We start from the raw sequence: 20,915 nt of genomic DNA on the forward strand, positions 1-20,915 counted from the left end.
CGCCCTCCGAGAAAAACTATCCCACGCTCAGGTTGGAATTTCTGGCAGTGAAATGGGCGGTGGTGGATAAGCTGAGTGACTGCCTCTAAGGGGCAAAGTTTGAGGTGAGGACGGACAACGACCCTCTAACTGATATCATATTCTTAGCGAAAATGGATGCTACAGGCCATCGGTGGTTGACGGCGTTGTCTGCCCTGATTTCAGCCTGAAGTACCGGCCAGGAATCCGGAACGTTGATGCCGATGCTTTGTCCCGACGGGCGCATGAGGGACTGGTCAGGGGTGAGGAGTGGGAGAATGTTTCTGCCCTGGGGTGAAGGTCATGTGTCAGTTTCCCATCACTGTGAAGGCAGAGGAAAACGAGAGGCAGGATCGAGCGGTGGATCAACTGGGGGCTTCTGATGATGCCATTCCTCAAGTTTACTGTAACCTGACTGCTCTGCAGACAAGTCATCTGCCGGATTTGAGTTCTGGGGAGGTGGCAGCTGCTCAGTGAGATGACCCGGGCTTTGGTGCCATTTGGGCAGCGGTCGAAAAGGCAGACATGGCTCAGGTGGAGAAAGCGAAACACGCGTCGGTGCTTCCATTACTGCGAGAATGGCCTCGGATGGAGTTGAAGAAATAGATTTTATACCGAGTCACGTCACCCCCGGCATTGCCAGCTGGTTCTGCCCGAGAAGTGTCGGAAGATGGCGCTGCAATCACTTCATGGTGATTCTGGACATTTGGGGGCGGAAATGACCGATGGGTTACTCAGAGACCGGTTTTACTGGCCCCGAATGAAGTCGCAGGTTTAAGTCATGCATTCGCTGCATACGGCAGAAGAGACTGCCTACAGGGACATTTCCCCTTGTCCCACCTGCAGAGAGTGGGGCCCCTGGACCTGGTGTGTATGGATTTCCTGTGCAACGTGGCGAACGTTTTAGTCAACCCCGACCACTACAACAGATATGCTCAGGCTTTTCCTGCCAAGGACCAGAGGGCGACTACGGTGGCCAAAGTGTTACGGGAGAAGTATTTAGTTTATTATGGCCTTCCCAGGCAGATACACAGTGACCAGGGACGGGATTTCGAGAGCAGTCTCATCTGTGAGTTACTGGGGCGACCCCCAGCCAGGGTAGACATGCTCGGGACCCTGGAGATCAGCAAGAAGATCAAGTAGAGTCACCATATTGGGCATCTGGTTCACAGTTATAATTTATGGGAAATGAAGCTACCGGGTACTCGCCACATTATCTGATGTTTGGGCGTGGGGCGAGGTTGCCCATTGACCTTTGTTTTGGGACTGACGAGGGTGATTTACCACTTAAGACTTATCTGAAGTATGTGTCTGATGTGAGAAGGGAGCTGAAAAGGGCTTCTGAATTAGCTGGGGTCGCGGCTGCCCAGCAGAATCGAGGGAACAAGAGGAGGTATGATCAAAAGGTGAGGTTTTCCCAACTCCTGCCGGGAGACAGAGTCCTCTTAAGGAATTTGGGGCTACATGGACAACATAAGTTGGCTGAGCACGGGGTGGCTATGCCCTATGTGAAGGAGAGTCAGGTGTCAAACCTATTGGTTTTCCGGGTGAAACCGGAGGATGGGAATGGGCCTGACGAGGTTCTCCATCTGAACCACCTGTTACCCCTGGGACAAGAGGGGCAGGCAGACCCAGAGGCTGACTTGGAGCCTTCGGAGTCTTCAGAAACGCGGGCGTCTACCGGACACCCAATAGGCGAGTTAGGCCGACCCCCCACCCCAGAGAGGAATACTGATTCGGAGGATGAGGACCTGGATGTGTGGTCTATGCTGCCTTTCGCTAGCTCCCGGCCCTTCCCCCACTGAGACAGGTGAAGTGGGGGGGGGGGGTATCTGTGGGCAGCCTGGATTGCAGCGGGACTCCACAGGGGTCCTGACTCCATCAGGAAGGCCTCGCCAGGTGGACCGGAAGTATCCCCAGTAGTGTCGGAACCTGAAGAGTTCGGTGAGGGGTGAAGGGGTCTCAGAAAATTCGGAGACCACTGGATAGGCTGGCCTTCGTAGCACCAGGGGAACAGAGTGTGACCCCTACTGTGTTAGGGAGCTATATCCTTGTATACCTGGATTGGGCTTTGTGTTTTGTAGGAAGGGTTTTGTAGGAAGGGTTGAACGTCATGAGGACATGACTAAATTTGGTGGGGGAGAGTATAGCTGGTAATGTAATGGTTTCTCTGTGGCAGCAACGTTTGGGTTATGACTAGAGATAATGGGGTTAAGAATGCTGTTGTTCTTTCTTGTGAGATGGAAGAGAGATTTTCGCGGTCTTTGGTCAGCGAGAGATGAGGAGAGAAGATGCGAATGGAGAGAGTTGGTAGACCGCTGGATGGGGTGGGCTTGGAGTGAGGGTCCGAAGGGCAGCGATGACCGGAGGGGGTCGATGGTGGACGATCGGCTTATCAGCGAGCTCCAACATCGCACAAAAGACCGTTTCATAAGATTAGGCCCTTTTTTCCTTTTTTTTCATTTCTTTACTAACCACACAGTCAAAGTGAGAATTGTAAAGCTTAATCATTTAACCGCAGATTGTGAAATGTTTGTTATTTCGAGGCACTGATTTGTTATAGGGGACACATCATGCAGAATCCAACCAAACGAGATTGCTTAAGTTTGGCTGGGTTGGGGGCTACCACCCCCTATATTAAGCAGCCAGCCAAAGCGAGATTTGCAAAAGTAAGTTTTAATAAATAGTATGCATAACAGGACAGTCAATATAACATAGAAATACAGTTGTATCAGCATGAGTTAAGCAGCCTGGTGGCCTGGTGCAGAAGCTGTCCCGGAGCCTGTTGGTCCTGGCCTTTATGCTGCAGTACCGCTTTCCGGATGGCAGCAGCTGGAACGGATTGTGGTTGGGGTGACTCAGGTCCCCAGTGATCCTTTGGGCTCTTTTTACATGCCTGTCTCTGTAAATGTCCTGAATAGTGCGAAGTTCACATCCACAAATATGCTGGGTTGTCTGCATCACTCTCTGCAGAGTCCTGCGATTGAGGGAAGTACAGTTCCCATAACAGGCAGTGATGCAGCCAGTCAGGATGCTCTCAATTGTGTCCCTGTAGAAAGTTCTTGAGGTTTGGGGGCCCATACCAAACTTCTTCAACCGTCTGAGGTGAAAAAGGTGCTGTTGTGCTTTTCCACCACACGGCTGATACGTACAGACCACGTGAGATCCTCGGTGATGTGGATGTCGAGGATCTTAAAGCAATTCACCCTCTCAACCCCAGATCCACTGATGTCAATAGGAGCTCGCCCGTTTCCATTCCTCCTGTAATCCACAACCAGCTCCCTTGTTTTTGTGACATTGAGGGAGAGGTTGTTTCCTTGACAGGGTGATGACTTTTTCTCTGTAGGCTGCCTCGTTATTGTTTGAGATTAGGCCAATCAGTGTAGTATTGTCAGCAAATTTAATTAGTAGATTGTATCTGTGGGTGGTGGCAGTCATGGGAATACAGAGAGTATCAGAGGGGCTTAGGACACAGCCCTGAGGGACAACTGTGTTGAGAGTCAGAGGGGTGGAGGTGAGGGAGCCCACTCTTGCCACCTGCCGGCGATCTGATCAGCTGCACAAGGCAGGGTGAAGGCTGAGGCCTCTGAGCTTCTTGTCGAGTTTGGAGGGAATTATGGTGTTGAATGCTGAACTGTGGTCCAAGAACAGCATTCTCACATAACCATCCTTCTCCAGATGTGTAAGGATGGTTTGCAGAGCTGTGGCTATTGTGTTGCCTGTTGATTGGTTGTGTTGGTAGGCAAATTGTAAGGGGTCTAGTGTGGATGGTAGAATGTTGCAGATGTAGTCTTTAACCAGCCTCTCAAAACATTTGCTTTTTATGGAGGTGAATGTGACAGGACGCCAGTCGTTCAGACATGTTACCTTGGTCTTTTTAGGTACAGGGACAATGGTGGATGTTTTGAAGCAGGAGGGCACTCTACACTGGGAGAAGCAGAGATTTTGATCTTCCAGAGAACCAATTTTGACCCTTGCAATCCTTTTGCTCTTCATACATCAGTAGAATTCTGCAGGATTCTCCTTCACCTTGTCAGCTAAGGCAGCCAACTGCCCTCTTTTCTCCCTCCTGACTGATTTATGAAATAAGACCATAGATATGGAAATCGAAGTAGGCTATTCAGCCCAACGAGTCTCCTCTGTCATTCAATCATGAGCTGAATCAATTCTTCCAGTCATCCCCACTCCCCTGCCTTCTCCTGTCCTGGCTAATCAAGAACCTATCAAGCCACAGGGATCAGTGCTGGGTCCATTGTTATTTGTCATCTATATCAATGATCTGGATAATAACGTGGCAAATTGGATCAGCAAATTTGCTGATGATACAAAGATTGGAGGTGTAGTGGACAGTGAGGAAGGTTTTCAAAGCTTGCAGAGGGATTTGGACCAGTTGGAGGAATGGGCTGAAAAATGGCAGATGTAGTTTAATGCGGACAAGTGTGAGGTATTGCGCTTCGGAAGGTCAAACCAAGGTAGAACATACAAGGTAAATGGTGGGACACTGAGGAGTGCAGTAAAACAGAGGGATCTGGGAGTACAGATACATAATTCCCTAAAAGTGGTGCCACAAGTAGATAGGGTTGTAAAGAGAGCTTTTGGTACATTGGCCTTTATAAATCAAAGTATTGAGTATAAGAGTTGGAATGTAATGGTGAGGTTGTATAAGACATTGGTGAGGCTGAATTTGGAGTATTGTGTGCAGTTTTTGTCACCGAATTACAGGAAGGATATAAATAAGGTTAAAAGATTGCAGAGAAGGTTTACAAGGATGTTGTCGGGACTTGAGAAACTGAGTTACAGAGAAAGGTTGAATAGGTTAGGACTTTATTCCCTGGAGCATAGGAGAGTGAGGGGTGATTTGATGGAGGTGTATAAAATTATGATGGGTATAGATAGAGTGAATGCAAGCAGGCTTTTTCCACTGAGGCTAGGGGAGAAAAAAACCAGAGGTCATGGGTTAAGGGTGAAGGGGGAAAAGTTTAAAAGGAACATGGGGGGGGGGGAGGTTTCTTCACGCAGAGAGTGGTGGGAGTGTGGAATGAGCTGCCAGATGAAGTGGTGAATGCGGGCTCACTTTTGACATTTAAGAAAAACTTGGGCAGGTACATGGATGAGAGGGGTTTGGAGGGATATAACCCAGATGCAGGTCAGTGGGACTAGGCAGAAAAATGGTTCAGCACAGCCAAGAAGGGCCAAAAGGCCTGTTTCTGAGCTGTAATGTTCTATGGTTCTATCTACCTCTGCCTTAAACACACCCAATGACTCGGCCTCCACAGCTGCTCCTGGCAACAAATTCCACAGATTCACCACCTCTGACTGAAGTAATTTCTCCACATCTCTGTTCTAAAAGGATGTCCTTCAATCCTGAAGTCATGACCCTCTGTCCTAGAATCCCCTACCATGGGAAATAACTATTCCATATCTAATCTGTTTAGGCCTTTTAACATTGGGAATGTTTCTATGAGATCCCCCCCCCCCCCCCCTCATTCTCCTGAACTCCAGGGAATACAGCCCACGAGATGACAGACGTTCCTCTTTCATTCCTGGAATTATTCTCGTGAATCTTCCCTGAACCCTCTCCAATGTCAGTATATCCCTTCTAAAATAAGGAGCCCAAAACTGCACACAATACTCCAAGTATGGTCTCATGAGTGCCTTATAGAGCCTCAACATCACATCTCAGCTCTTATATTCTATACCTCTAGAAATGAATGCCAACATTGCATTCACCTTCTTTACCACCGACTCAACCTGGAGGTTAACCTTTAGGGTATCCTGCACAAGGTCTCCCAAGTCCCCTTGCATCTCTGCATTTTGAATTTTCTCCCCATCTACATAATAGTCTGCCCATTTATTTCTTCCACCAAAGTGCATGACCATACACTTTCCAACACTGCATTTCATTTGCCACTTCTTTGCCCATTCCCCTAAACTATCTAAGTCTCTCTGCAGGCTCTCTGTTTCCTCAACACTACCCACTCCTCCATCTATCTTTGTATCATTGGCAAGTTGAGCCACAAATCCATCAATCCTGTAGTCCAAATCATTGACATAATTCATAAAAAGCAGCGGTCCCAACACCGGCCCCTGTGCAACTCCACCGGTAACGGCAGCCAGCCAGAATAGGATCCCTTTCTTCCTACTCTCTGTTTTCTGCCGACCAGCCAATGCTCCACCCATGCTCGTAACTTCCCTGCAATTCCATGGGCTCTTATCTCGCTAAGAAGCCTTATGTGCGGCACCTTGTCAAAGGCCTTCTGAAAACCAAGTACACCACATTTACTGCACCTCCTTTGTCTACCCTGCTTGGAATTTCCTCAAAGAATTGCAGTATGTTTCAAGAAACCATGCTGGCTTTGGCCTATCTTGTCTTGTGCCTCCAGGTACCCCGTTATCTCATCCCTAACAATCAATTCCAACAACTTCCCAACCACTGATGTCACACTAACTGGTCAATAGTTTCCTTTCTGCTGCCTCCCACCCTTCTTAAATAGCACAGTAACATTTGCAATTTTCCAGTCATCGGATACAATGCCAGAATCTATCGATTCGTGAAAGATCATTGTTAATGCCTCCACAATCTCTGCAGCTACTTCCTTCAGAACCCGAAGGTACATTCCATCAGGTCCAGGAGATTTATCCAGCCTCAGACCATTAAGCTTCCTGAACACCTTCTCAGTTGTAATTTTCACTGCACATACTTCACTTCCCTGACACTCTTGAATATCCGGTATACTGCAGACATCTTCCACTGTGAAGAATGATACAAAATATGCATTCATTTCCTCTCCCATCTCTTCATCTCTCATTACAATATCTCCAGCATCATTTTCTATCGATCCTATATCTACCCTCAACTCTCTTTTACCCTTTATATACTTAAAAAAGCTTTTAGTTTCTTCTTTGATATTAGCTGCCAGCTTCCTTTCATAATTCATCTTTTCCTTCCTAATGACCTTCTTAGTTTCCTGCTGCAAGTTTTTAAAAACTTCCCAATCCTCTATTTTCCCACTAGCTCTGACTTCCTTGTATGCCCTCTCCTTTGCTTTTACATTGCCTCTGACTTCACTTGTCAGCCATGGTAGTGTCCTTCTTCCCTTTGAAAATTTCTTCTTATTTGGAATATATCTGTCTTGCACTTCCCTCATTTTTCACAGAAACTCCAGCCATTGCTGCTCTCCTGTCCTTCCAGCTAGTTTCCCGTTTCAGTCAACCTTGGCCAGTTCCCCTCTCATGCCACTGTAATTTCCTTCATTCCACTGAATTACCCACACATTGGATTTTATTTTCTCTCTTGCCTTTGGTACACGCCAGGGGCACCTCATCTGCCCCATCATGCCAATACTTCTTTGCTCCTCTTTTTTTCTTTCTTGACCAGGCCCTCAATATCTTTTGAAAAAACAATGTTCCCTAAACCTGATATCTTTACCTTTTTATTCTGACAAGCCCATACAAGCTCTGTATGTTCAAAATTTCACTTCCACTTACCAAGCACACGTTTGCCAGAAAACAGCTGGTGTCCGTTCACAGTTTCCAGACCCTTTCTGACACCATCAAAACCGGCCCTCCTGCAATCTAGAATTGGTCTGTCATACTGTTGTATTAACATGGTCACACCCTTGCTTATTTCACAGTTCCACCCATAACACCTCACTAGACGAGCTCTCCAGACTGAGCACTGCTGTGATGTTTACCCTGACAAGGAACACCCCCTCTTCCTTTAATCCCTCCCTCTCCGTCCTGTTTGAAATAACAGAAACCCGGAATACTGAGCTGCCAGGCCTGCCCCTCCTGTAACCACGTCTCACCAATGTCATAATCCCTGCCGTGAGCTCCCCCACCTTTCCTGCATTGAAGTAAACACAGCTCAACTAGTCACACCATGCTCAAACTTCTGATTGCTAACAGCTCAACTAGTCACACCATGCTCAAACTTCTGATTGCTAACTTTCTTCGAGGTCTGACCAACATTGCCTCCACTGGCTGTCCCGTCACTCTGGTTCCCATCCCCCAGAACTCTGCCCCACCGGAGAGCCTTAGCTAACTTCCCGCAAGGAGATTCAGGGCAAATCTGAGAGAGACCCCAGACCGAGTGAAAAAAACGTCTAACGTACTAACAACAAGAGCATACAGTTTCAAAGTCAGAGGTGCGAGATTTCATCGGGACATCGGACCGGTGCAATTTCACGCCAGGGATGAGCGAGATTTAATAAGGATATCAAACCGGGGCAGATTCACACCGGGAATGTGCAAGATTTAATCCGGACATTGGACCAGGGCAGATTCACGCTGGGGATGGTGCGAGATTTAATCAGGACATCAGACCGGGGCAGATTCACGCCGGACACGTGCGAGATTTAATCAGGACATCAGACCGGGGCAGATTCACGCCGGACAAGTGCGAGATTTAATCGGGGTATCAGACCGGGGCAGATTCACGCCGGACACGTGCGAGATTTAATCGGGGCATCAGACCGGGGCAGATTCACGCCGGACACGTGCGAGATTTAATCGGGGCATCAGACCGGGGCAGATTCACGCCGGACACGTGCGAGATTTAATCAGGACATCAGACCGGGGCAGATTCACGCCGGACACGTGCGAGATTTAATCGGGGTATCGGACCGGGGCAGATTCACCCCGGACACGTGCGAGATTTAATCGGGGTATCAGACCGGGGCAGATTCACGCCGGACACTTGCGAGATTTAATCAGGACATCAGACCGGGGCAGATTCACGCCGGACACGTGCGAGATTTAATCAGGACATCAGACCGGGGCAGATTCACGCCGGACACGTGCGAGATTTAATCGGGGTATCAGACCGGGGCAGATTCACCCCGGACACTTGCGAGATTTAATCGGGGTATCGGACCAGGGCAGATTCACGCCGGACACGTGCGAGATTTAATCGGGGTATCGGACCGGGGCAGATTCACGCCGGACACGTGCGAGATTTAATCGGGGTATCAGACCGGGGCAGATTCACGCCGGACACTTGCGAGATTTAATCAGGACATCAGACCGGGGCAGATTCACGCCGGACACTTGCGAGATTTAATCGGGGTATCAGACCGGGGCAGATTCACGCCGGACACGTGCGAGATTTAATCGGGGTATCGGACCGGGGCAGATTCACGCCGGACAAGTGCGAGATTTAATCAGGACATCAGACCGGGACAGATTCACGCCGGACACGTGCGAGATTTAATCGGGGTATCGGACCGGGGCAGATTCACCCCGGACACTTGCGAGATTTAATCGGGGTATCAGACCGGGGCAGATTCACGCCGGACACTTGCGAGATTTAATCGGGGTATCAGACCGGGGCAGATTCACGCCGGACACGTGCGAGATTTAATCGGGGTATCGGACCGGGGCAGATTCACGCCGGACACGTGCGCGATTTAATCGGGGTATCGGACCGGGGCAGATTCACGCCGGACACGTGCGCGATTTAATCGGGGTATCGGACCGGGGCAGATTCATGCCGGACACGTGCGAGATTTAATCGGGGTATCGGACAGGGGCAGATTCACGCCGGACACGTGCGAGATTTAATCGGGGTATCGGACCGGGGCAGATTCACGCCGGACACGTGCGAGATTTAATCGGGGTATCGGACCGGGGCAGATTCACGCCGGACACGTGCGAGATTTAATCGGGGTATCGGACCGGGGCAGATTCACCCCGGACACGTGCGAGATTTAATCGGGGTATCAGACCGGGGCAGATTCACGCCGGACACTTGCGAGATTTAATCAGGACATCAGACCGGGGCAGATTCACGCCGGACACGTGCGAGATTTAATCAGGACATCAGACCGGGGCAGATTCACGCCGGACACGTGCGAGATTTAATCGGGGTATCAGACCGGGGCAGATTCACCCCGGACACTTGCGAGATTTAATCGGGGTATCGGACCAGGGCAGATTCACGCCGGACACGTGCGAGATTTAATCGGGGTATCGGACCGGGGCAGATTCACGCCGGACACGTGCGAGATTTAATCGGGGTATCAGACCGGGGCAGATTCACGCCGGACACTTGCGAGATTTAATCAGGACATCAGACCGGGGCAGATTCACGCCGGACACTTGCGAGATTTAATCGGGGTATCAGACCGGGGCAGATTCACGCCGGACACGTGCGAGATTTAATCGGGGTATCGGACCGGGGCAGATTCACGCCGGACACGTGCGAGATTTAATCAGGACATCAGACCGGGGCAGATTCACGCCGGACACGTGCGAGATTTAATCGGGGTATCGGACCGGGGCAGATTCACCCCGGACACGTGCGAGATTTAATCGGGGTATCAGACCGGGGCAGATTCACGCCGGACACTTGCGAGATTTAATCAGGACATCAGACCGGGGCAGATTCACGCCGGACACGTGCGAGATTTAATCAGGACATCAGACCGGGGCAGATTCACGCCGGACACGTGCGAGATTTAATCGGGGTATCAGACCGGGGCAGATTCACCCCGGACACTTGCGAGATTTAATCGGGGTATCGGACCAGGGCAGATTCACGCCGGACACGTGCGAGATTTAATCGGGGTATCGGACCGGGGCAGATTCACGCCGGACACGTGCGAGATTTAATCGGGGTATCAGACCGGGGCAGATTCACGCCGGACACTTGCGAGATTTAATCAGGACATCAGACCGGGGCAGATTCACGCCGGACACTTGCGAGATTTAATCGGGGTATCAGACCGGGGCAGATTCACGCCGGACACGTGCGAGATTTAATCGGGGTATCGGACCGGGGCAGATTCACGCCGGACAAGTGCGAGATTTAATCAGGACATCAGACCGGGACAGATTCACGCCGGACACGTGCGAGATTTAATCGGGGTATCGGACCGGGGCAGATTCACCCCGGACACTTGCGAGATTTAATCGGGGTATCAGACCGGGGCAGATTCACGCCGGACACTTGCGAGATTTAATTGGGGTATCAGACCGGGGCAGATTCACGCCGGACACGTGCGAGATTTAATCGGGGTATCAGACCGGGGCAGATTCACGCCGGACACGTGCGAGATTTAATCGGGGTATCGGACCGGGGCAGATTCACGCCGGACACGTGCGCGATTTAATCGGGGTATCGGACCGGGGCAGATTCACGCCGGACACGTGCGCGATTTAATCGGGGTATCGGACCGGGGCAGATTCACGCCGGACACGTGCGAGATTTAATCGGGGTATCGGACCGGGGCAGATTCACGCCGGACACGTGCGAGATTTAATCGGGGTATCGGACCGGGGCAGATTCACGCCGGACACGTGCGAGATTTAATCGGGGTATCGGACCGGGGCAGATTCACGCCGGACACGTGCGAGATTTAATCGGGGTATCGGACCGGGGCAGATTCACGCCGGACACGTGCGAGATTTAATCCGGACATCAGATCGGGGCAGATTCACGCCGGACACGTGCGAGATTTAATCGGGGTATCGGACCGGGGCAGATTCACGCCGGACACGTGCGAGATTTAATCGGGGTATCGGACCGGGGCAGATTCACGCCGGACACGTGCGAGATTTAATCGGGGTATCGGACCGGGGCAGATTCACGCCGGACACGTGCGAGATTTAATCGGGGTATCGGACCGGGGCAGATTCACGCCGGACACGTGCGAGATTTAATCGGGGTATCGGACCGGGGCAGATTCACGCCGGACACGTGCGAGATTTAATCCGGACATCAGATCGGGGCAGATTCACGCCGGACACGTGCGAGATTTAATCGGGGTATCGGACCGGGGCAGATTCACGCCGGACACGTGCGAGATTTAATCGGGGTATCGGACCGGGGCAGATTCACGCCGGACACGTGCGAGATTTAATCCGGACATCAGACCGGGGCAGATTCACGCCGGACACGTGCGAGATTTAATCGGGGTATCGGACCGGGGCAGATTCACGCCGGACACGTGCGAGATTTAATCGGGGTATCGGACCGGGGCAGATTCACGCCGGACACGTGCGAGATTTAATCCGGACATCAGACAGGGGCAGATTCACGCCGGACACGTGCGAGATTTAATCGGGGTATCGGACCGGGGCAGATTCACGCCGGACACGTGCGAGATTTAATCGGGTTATCGGACCGGGGCAGATTCACGCCGGACACGTGCGAGATTTAATCCGGACATCAGACAGGGGCAGATTCACGCCGGACACGTGCGAGATTTAATCGGGGTATCGGACCGGGGCAGATTCACGCCGGACACGTGCGAGATTTAATCGGGGTATCGGACCGGGGCAGATTCACGCCGGACACGTGCGAGACTCAGCAGAAAACCGCTCGAGGCGGTTAGGTGACGAAATCGCGCCGTGGATGACGTCACGTAGGGCGGGGCTCAGGTGCTGAGGACCGGAAGTGAGGGCAACCTAGCAACCAGTGGGCGCGGCCTCTGGAGCCCTGCGGCGCATCCCAGCAAGAGGAAAGGGAAATCCGATCCCAGCAGTGAGAGACATTTCCAGCAGGGAAAGGGAGAACTAATCCCATCAGGGGAAAGGAGAACTAATCCCAGCAGGGAACGGGAGAACTAATCCCATCAGGGGAAAGGAGAACTAATCCCAACAGGGGAAAGGAGAACTAATCCCAGCAGGGAACGGGAGAACTAATCCCATCAGGGGAAAGGAGAACTAATCCCAGCAGGGAACGGGAGAACTAATCCCAGCAGGGAACGGGAGAACTAATCCCATCAGGGGAAAGGAGAACTAATCCCAGCAGGGAACGGAAGAACTAATCCCAGCAGGGAAAGGAGAACTAATCCCAGCAGGGAACGGGAGAACTAATCCCATCAGGGGAAAGGAGAACTAATCCCAGCAGGGAACGGGAGAACTAATCCCAGCAGGGGAAAGGAGAACTAATCCCAGCAGGGAACGGGAGAACTAATCCCAGCAGGGGAAAGGAGAACTAATCCCAGCAGGGGAAAGGAGATCTAATCCCAGCAGGGGAAGGGAGATTTAATCCCAGCAGGGGAAAGGAGTTCTAATCCCAGCAGGGGAAGGGAGATCTAATCCCAGCAGGGAACGGGAGAACTAATCCCAGCAGGGGAAGGGAGAACTAATCCCAGCAGGGAACGGGAGAACTAATCCCAGCAGGGGAAGGGAGAACTAATCCCAGCAGGGAACGGGAGATCTAATCCTAGCAGGGGAAGGGAGATCTAATCCCAGCAGGGAACGGGAGATCTAATCCCAGCACATAACGGGGGAATTGATTCCAGCAGGGAAAGGGAGATCTAATCCCAGCAGGGGAAGGGAGAACTAATCCCAGCAGGGAACGGGAGAACTAATCCCAGTAGGGAAAGGGAGAGGTAATCCCAGCACCTAACGGGGGAATTGAATCCAGCAGGGAAAGGGAGAATAATCCCAGCAGGGGAAGGGAGATCTTATCCCAGCAGAGAATGGGAGAACTAATCCCAGCAGGGGAAGGGAGATCTAATCCCAGCACATAACGGGGGAATTGATTACAGCAGGGAAAGGGAGATATAATCCCAGCAGGGAACGCGATAACTAATCCCAGTAGGGGAAGGGAGAACTAATCCCAGCAGGGGAAGGGAGAACTAATCCCAGCAGGGAACGGGAGAACTAATCCCAGTAGGGAAAGGGAGAGGCAATCCCAGCACCTAACGGGGGAATTGATTCCAGCAGGGAAAGGGAGATCTAGTCCCAGCAGGGAACGGGAGAACTAATCCCAGCAGGGGAAGGGAGAACTAATCCCAGCAGGGAAAGGGAGAGGCAATCCCAGTACCTAACGGGGGAATTGATTGCAGCAGGGAACGGAAGATCTAATCCCAGCACCTAACGGGGGAATTGATTCCAGCAGAGAAAGGGAGATCAAATCCTAGCAGGGAACGGGAGAACTAATCCCATCAGGGGAAGGGAGATCTAATCCCAGCAGGGAACGGGAGATCTAATTCTAGCAGGGGAAGGGAGAACTAATCCCAGCAGGGAAAGGGAGAGGCAATCCCAGCACCTAACGGGGGAATTGATTCCAGCAGGGAAAGGGAGATCTAGTCCCAGCAGGGAACGGGAGAACTAATCCCAGCAGGGGAAGGGAGAACTAATCCCAGCAGGGAAAGGGAGAGGCAATCCCAGTACCTAACGGGGGAATTGATTGCAGCAGGGAACGGAAGATCTAATCCCAGCACCTAACGGGGGAATTGATTCCAGCAGAGAAAGGGAGATCAAATCCTAGCAGGGAACGGGAGAACTAATCCCATCAGGGGAAGGGAGATCTAATCCCAGCAGGGAACGGGAGATCTAATTCCAGCAGGGGAAGGGAGAACTAATCCCAGCAGGGAAAGGGAGAGGCAATCCCAGCACCTAACGGGGGAATTGATTCCAGCAGAGAAAGGGAGATCTAATCCTAGAAGGGAACGGGAGAACTAATCCCATTAGGGGAAGGGAAATCTAATCCCAGCAGGGAAAGGAAGAGGCAAACCCAGCACCTAACGGGGGTATTGATTCCAGCAGGGAAAGGGAGAACTAATTCCAGCAGGGAACGGGATGACTAATCCCAGCAGGGAACGGAAGAACTAATCCCAGCAGGGAACGGGGTGACTAATCCCATCAGGGGAAGGGAGAACTAATCCCAGCAGGGGAAGGGAGATCTTATCCCAGCAGGGAACGGATCTAATCCCAGCAGGGAATGGGAGAACTAATCCCAGCAGGGGAAGGGAGATCTAATCCCAGCACCTAACAGAGGAATTGATTCCAGCAGGGAAAGGGGGAACTAATCCCAGCAGGGGAAATGAGATCTAATCCCAGCAGGGAACGGGAGAGGCAATCCCAGCACCTAACGGGGGAATTGAATCCAGCAGGGAAAGGGAGAATAATCCCAGCAGGGCAAAGGAGAAGCAATCCCAGCAGGAGAGGGGGAACTAATTTCAATCGGTGAGAGAGAACCCGTCCCAGCAGAAGACACCTCCCACCAGGGGAATGGAAATCTGTCCCAACAGGGCCACCAGTGCTGAACTCCCACAGTTCAGGGCCCATTCCCAGGAAGGAACCCACAACTGCAGTTGGTAAAACATGACTCCAACCCAGCTGGGGAATTGGCCCTGCGCAGCAGGGAGTCCCAGATGCCAGCTGCTGGAATGTTTTCACTTTGCCATCTCTCTCAGAAGACTAGAATGTGCATCATTTAACGTAGCTCTCTCTCTTTCCATCTACCCCACTCTCTGTTCCCTTTCTCACTTCCTGTATTTCTACCTCTCCATCTCTGTGTCTCTCTCTCCCTTTCTCTTCCCCTTCTCTATCTCCATTCCCTCCTCTCACCAACCCTCCCTCCCGTCTCTCTCACCATGCCTCCCTCTCTCTGTCTCTCTCTCTCTCCTCTCATTCCCTCCCTCTCTCTCCCCGTTTCCCTCTTCCTCCTTCTCTCCCTCCCTCCATCTCCCTGTTTCTCTTTCCCACCATCTCTCCTGCTCCCTTTCTTCCTTCCTTGCCCTCTCTCCCCCTCACCCGCTTCCTATCTCTGTCTCCGTGGCAGACACCTCGTGCTTGCAGAGTGATGGAGAGCCCTCAGCTGGTAGTGGAGTTCACCCTGGCCCTCATCAAGCCTGATGCTGTGCACAAGGAACTGGAGATCGAGGAGACCATTCTTCAGTCGGGCTTCCTCATCGTCCAGGTACAGCAGGGAAATACTCCCTTTGGCCCATCTCCATCGGCTATCTGGCTCATCGAGTCTGCTCTGCCATGTCACAGAAGACCTACAGCGCAATACAGGCCCTTCGGCCCACAAAGTTGTGCCAACCATGTCCTCACCTTTGAACTACCTAGGCTTTACCATAGCCCTCCATTTTTCTAAGCTCCATGTAGCCATCCAGGAGTCTCTTAAAAGACCCTCCACCACCACCACTGGCAGCCCATTCCATGCACTCACCACTCTCCGAGTAAAAAAACTTTCTCCTGACATCTCCTCTGTACCTACTCTCCAGCACCTTAAACCTGTGTCCTCTTGTGATGGCCATTTCAGCCCTGGGAAAAAGCCTCTGACCATCCATACAATCAGTGCCTCTCATCATCTTGTACACCTCTATCAGGTCACCTCTCATCCTTTGTCACTCTAAGGAGAAAAGGCTGAGTTCATTCAACCAATTCTCATAAGGCATGCTCCCCAATCCAGGTGACATCCTTGTAAATCTCCTCTGCACCCTTTCTATGGCTTCCACATCCTTCCTGTAGTGAGGCGACCAGAACTGAGCCCAGTACTCCAAGTGGGGTCTGACCAGGTACTATATAGCTGCAACATTACCTCTCGGCTCCTAAATTTAATTCCATGGTTAATGAAGGTCAATCCTCCGCATGGCTTCTTAACCACAAAGTCAACCTACGTAGCACCCTTGAGTGTCCTTGAGTCTCCAGCTTTAAGTGTCCTATGGACTTTGACCTCAAGATCCCTCTGATCCTCCACACTGACAAGAGTCTTCCCATTAATACTATATTCTGTCATCATATTTGACCTACCAAAATGAACCACTTCACACTTATCTGGGTTGAACTCCGTCTGCCACTTCTCAGCCCAGTTTTGCAACCTATCAATGTCCCACTGTAACCTCTGACAGCCCTCCACACTATCCACAACACCTCCAACCTTGTGTCATCAGCAAACTTACTAACCCATCCCTCCACTTCCTCATCCAGGTCATTTATAAAAATCACGAAGAGTAAGTGTCCCAGAACAGATCCCTGAGTCACACCACTGGTCACCGACCTCCATGCAGAATATGACCCATCTACAACCACTCTTTGCCTTCCGTGGGCAGCCAGTTCTGGATCCACAAAGTAATGTCCCCTTGGATCCCATGCCTCCTTACTTTCTCAATAAGCCTTGCATGGGGTACCTTATCAAATGCCTTGCTGAAAATTCATATACACTACATCCATTGCTCTACCTTCATCAATGTGTTTAGTCACATCCTCAACAAATTCATTCAGGCTTGCAAGGCACGACCTGCCCTTGACAAAGGCATGTTGACTATTCGTAATCATATTGTACCTCTCCAAATGTTCATAAATCCTGCCTCTCAGAGTCTTCCCCATCAACTTACTGACCACGGAGGTAAGACTCACTGGTCTATAATTTCCTGGGCTATCTCTACTCCCTTTCTTGAATAAAGGAACAACATCTGCAACCCTCCAATCCTCCGGAACCTCTCCCGTTCCTATTGATGGTTCAAAGATCATTGCCAGAGGCTCAGCAATCTCCTCCCTTGCCTCCCACAGTAGCCTGGGGAACATTTCATCCGGTCACGGCGACTTATCCAACTTGATGCTTTCCAAAAGCTCCAGTACATCCTCTTTCTTAATATCTACATGTTCAAGCTTTTCAGTCTGCTGCAAGTCATCACTACAATCACCAAGATCCTTTTCCATAGTGAACACTGAAGCAAAGTATTCATTAAGTACCTCTGCTATTTTCTCACCTTCCATATACACTTTCCCACTGTCACATGTGATAGGTTCTATTCTTTCATGCCTTATCCTCTTGCTCTTCACATACTTGTAGAATACCTTGAGGTTTTCTTTGATCCTGCCCACCAAGGCCTTCCCATGGTCCCTTCTGGCTCTCCTAATTTCCTTCTTAAGCTCCTTCCTGTTAGCCTTATAATCTTCTAGATCTCTAACATTACCTAGCTCTCTGAACCTTTTGTAAGCTTTTCTTTTTTTCTTGACTAGATTTATTACAGCCTTTGTACACCACAGTTCCTGTACCCTACCATAACTTCCCTGTCTCATTGGAACGTACCTATGCAGAACCCCACACAAATATCCCCTGAATATTTGCCACATTTCTTCCATACTTTTCCCTGAGAACATCTGTTCCCAATTTAAGCTTCCGATTTCCTGCCTGATAGCCTCATATTTCCCCTCACTCCAATTAAACGATTTTCTAACTTGTCTGTTCCTATCTCTCTCCAATGCTGTGGTAAAGGAGATAGAATTATGATCACTACCTCCAAAATGCTCTCCCACTGAGAGATCTGACACCTGACCAGGTTCATTTCCCAATACCAGATCAAGTACAGCCTCTCCTCTTGTAGGCTTATCTATATATTGTGTCAATTAAACTTCCTGAACACACCTAACAAACTCCACCTCATCTAAACTCCTTGCTCTAGAGAGATGCCAATCAATATTTGGGAAATTAAAATCTCCCATCACGACAACCCTGTTATTATTACACCTTTCCAGGATCTGTTCCCCCATCAGCTTCTCGATATCCCTGTTACTATTGAGCAGCCTAAAAAACACTCAGTAAAGTTATTGACCCCTTCCTGTTCCTACCCTCTACCCACAGAGACTCCATAGACAATCCCACCATGGCGTCCACGTTGTTTGCAGCCGTGACACTATCTCACATCAATAGTGCCATGCCCCCACCTCTTTTGCCTCCCTCCCTGTCCTTTCTGAAACATCTAAACCCCGGCACTTGAAGTAACTATTCCTGTCCGTGAGCCATCCAAGTCTCTGTAATGGCCACCACATCATATCTCCAAGTGTTGATCCATCCTCCCTCTCGGATGAGGACTGGATTGGTTCCTTAATCTCCCTTTCTGAATCCACAATCGATTCCTTGATCTTGTGACAGCTGATCTCTCTCATGGCTGCAGAGCTCCTCGTCACCATCTGAGTCGCGTTATCGGAATATTGCTGGGCAAGGCACTCTGCTGGCAGGCAGGGTTGCATGTGGAGAATCAGCGTTGGGCCGGGTCCCAAGGTCTGTGAATCAGGACTGACCAATCTCTCTTCTCTCCTCCAGAAGAGGAGACTGCAGCTGAGTCCGGAACAAGCCAGCGAGTTCTACGCTGACCACAGTGGTAAGATGGTGTTTCCGAGTCTGACCACTCACCTCTGCTCAGGACCACTGGTAGCCCTGCTGCTGGCCAGGGACTCGGCTGTCCGGCATTGGAAGGACCTGCTAGGGCCCACCGACCCTGAGAAGGCAAAGGAGGTGCAGCCCAGGAGGTGAGAGAGTGACAGGGACACATAAACACACACAGACCACTCACATAAACACACACAGACACACACCACTCACATAAACACACACATTACACACACCACTCACATGAACACACACACACCACTCACATGAACACACACACACGAACCACTCACATAAACACACACACACACACACTAACACACACCACTCACATAAACACACACACACACACACACACCACTCACATAAACACACACATTACACACACCACTCACATGAACACACACACGCACACTCACATGAACACACACACACACACACTAACACACACCACTCACATGAACACACACACCACTCACATGAACACACACACACCACTCACATGAACACACACACACACACACACAAACACACTAACACACACCACTCACATGAACACACACAGACCACTCACATAAACACACACACACACCACTCACATGAACACACACACACACACACACCACTCACATGAACACACACACACACACAAACACACTAACACACACCACTCACATGAACACACAAACCACTCACATGAACACACACAGACCACTCACATAAACACACACACACACCACTCACATGAACACACACACACATACACACACTACTCACATGAACACACACACACTACTCACATGAACACACACAGACCATTCACATGAACACACACAAACCACTCACATGAACACATACACACATACATACACACACTATTCACATGAACACACACACAATACTCACATGAACACACACAAACCACTCACATGAACACACACACACATACACACACTACTCACATGAACACACACACCACTCACATGAACACACACACACATACACACACTACTCACATGAACACACACACTACTCACATGAACACACACACACCACTCACATGAACACACACACACATACACACACTACTCACATGAACACACACACTACTCACATGAACACACACACCATTCACATGAACACACACACACACCACTCACATGAACACACACACACCACTCACATGAACACACACACACCACTCACATGAACACACACACACACCACTCACATGAACACACACACACTACTCACATGAACACACACAAACCACTCACATGAACACACACACCACTCACATGAACACACACACACACACCACTCACATGAACACACACACACACCACTCACATGAACACACACACACACCATTCACATGAACACACACACACACATACACACACTACTCACATGACCACACACACCACTTACATGAACACACACACCACTCACATGAACACACACACCATTCACATGAACACACACAAACCACTCACATGAACACACACACACACTACTCACATGACCACACACACCACTTACATGAACACACACACACACACACCACTCACATAAACACACACACACCACTCACATGAACACACACACACACACACCACTCACATGAACACACACACACACCACTCACATGAACACACACACACACCACTCACATGAACACACACACACACATACACACACTACTCACATGACCACACACACCACTTACATGAACACACACACCACTCACATGAACACACACACCATTCACATGAACACACACAAACCACTCACATGAACACACACACACACTACTCACATGACCACACACACCACTTACATGAACACACACACACACACACACACCACTCACATAAACACACACACACCACTCACATGAACACACACACACACACACACACCACTCACATGAACACACACACACCACTCACATGAACACACACACACACTACTCACATGACCACACACACCACTTACATGAACACACACACACACACACACACACCACTCACATAAA

General features: G+C 50.3%; 1 protein-coding gene across 1 annotated transcript; it reads left to right on the plus strand.

Moving 5' to 3' along the window:
* Positions 1 to 785: 785 nt before the first annotated feature.
* Positions 786 to 19,017, plus strand: LOC132390254 (nucleoside diphosphate kinase homolog 5-like; the record flags this gene model as incomplete). The annotated part of the gene is made up of 3 exons (XM_059962863.1): positions 786 to 885; positions 15,539 to 15,676; positions 18,812 to 19,017. Coding segments are annotated over exons 2-3 (323 nt in total), but the record flags the coding sequence as incomplete, so codon positions are not given.
* Positions 19,018 to 20,915: the final 1,898 nt, after the last annotated feature.

The sequence above is a fragment of the Hypanus sabinus genome, unplaced genomic scaffold, assembly GCF_030144855.1.
Source record: "Hypanus sabinus isolate sHypSab1 unplaced genomic scaffold, sHypSab1.hap1 scaffold_820, whole genome shotgun sequence".
NCBI lineage: Eukaryota > Metazoa > Chordata > Chondrichthyes > Myliobatiformes > Dasyatidae > Hypanus > Hypanus sabinus.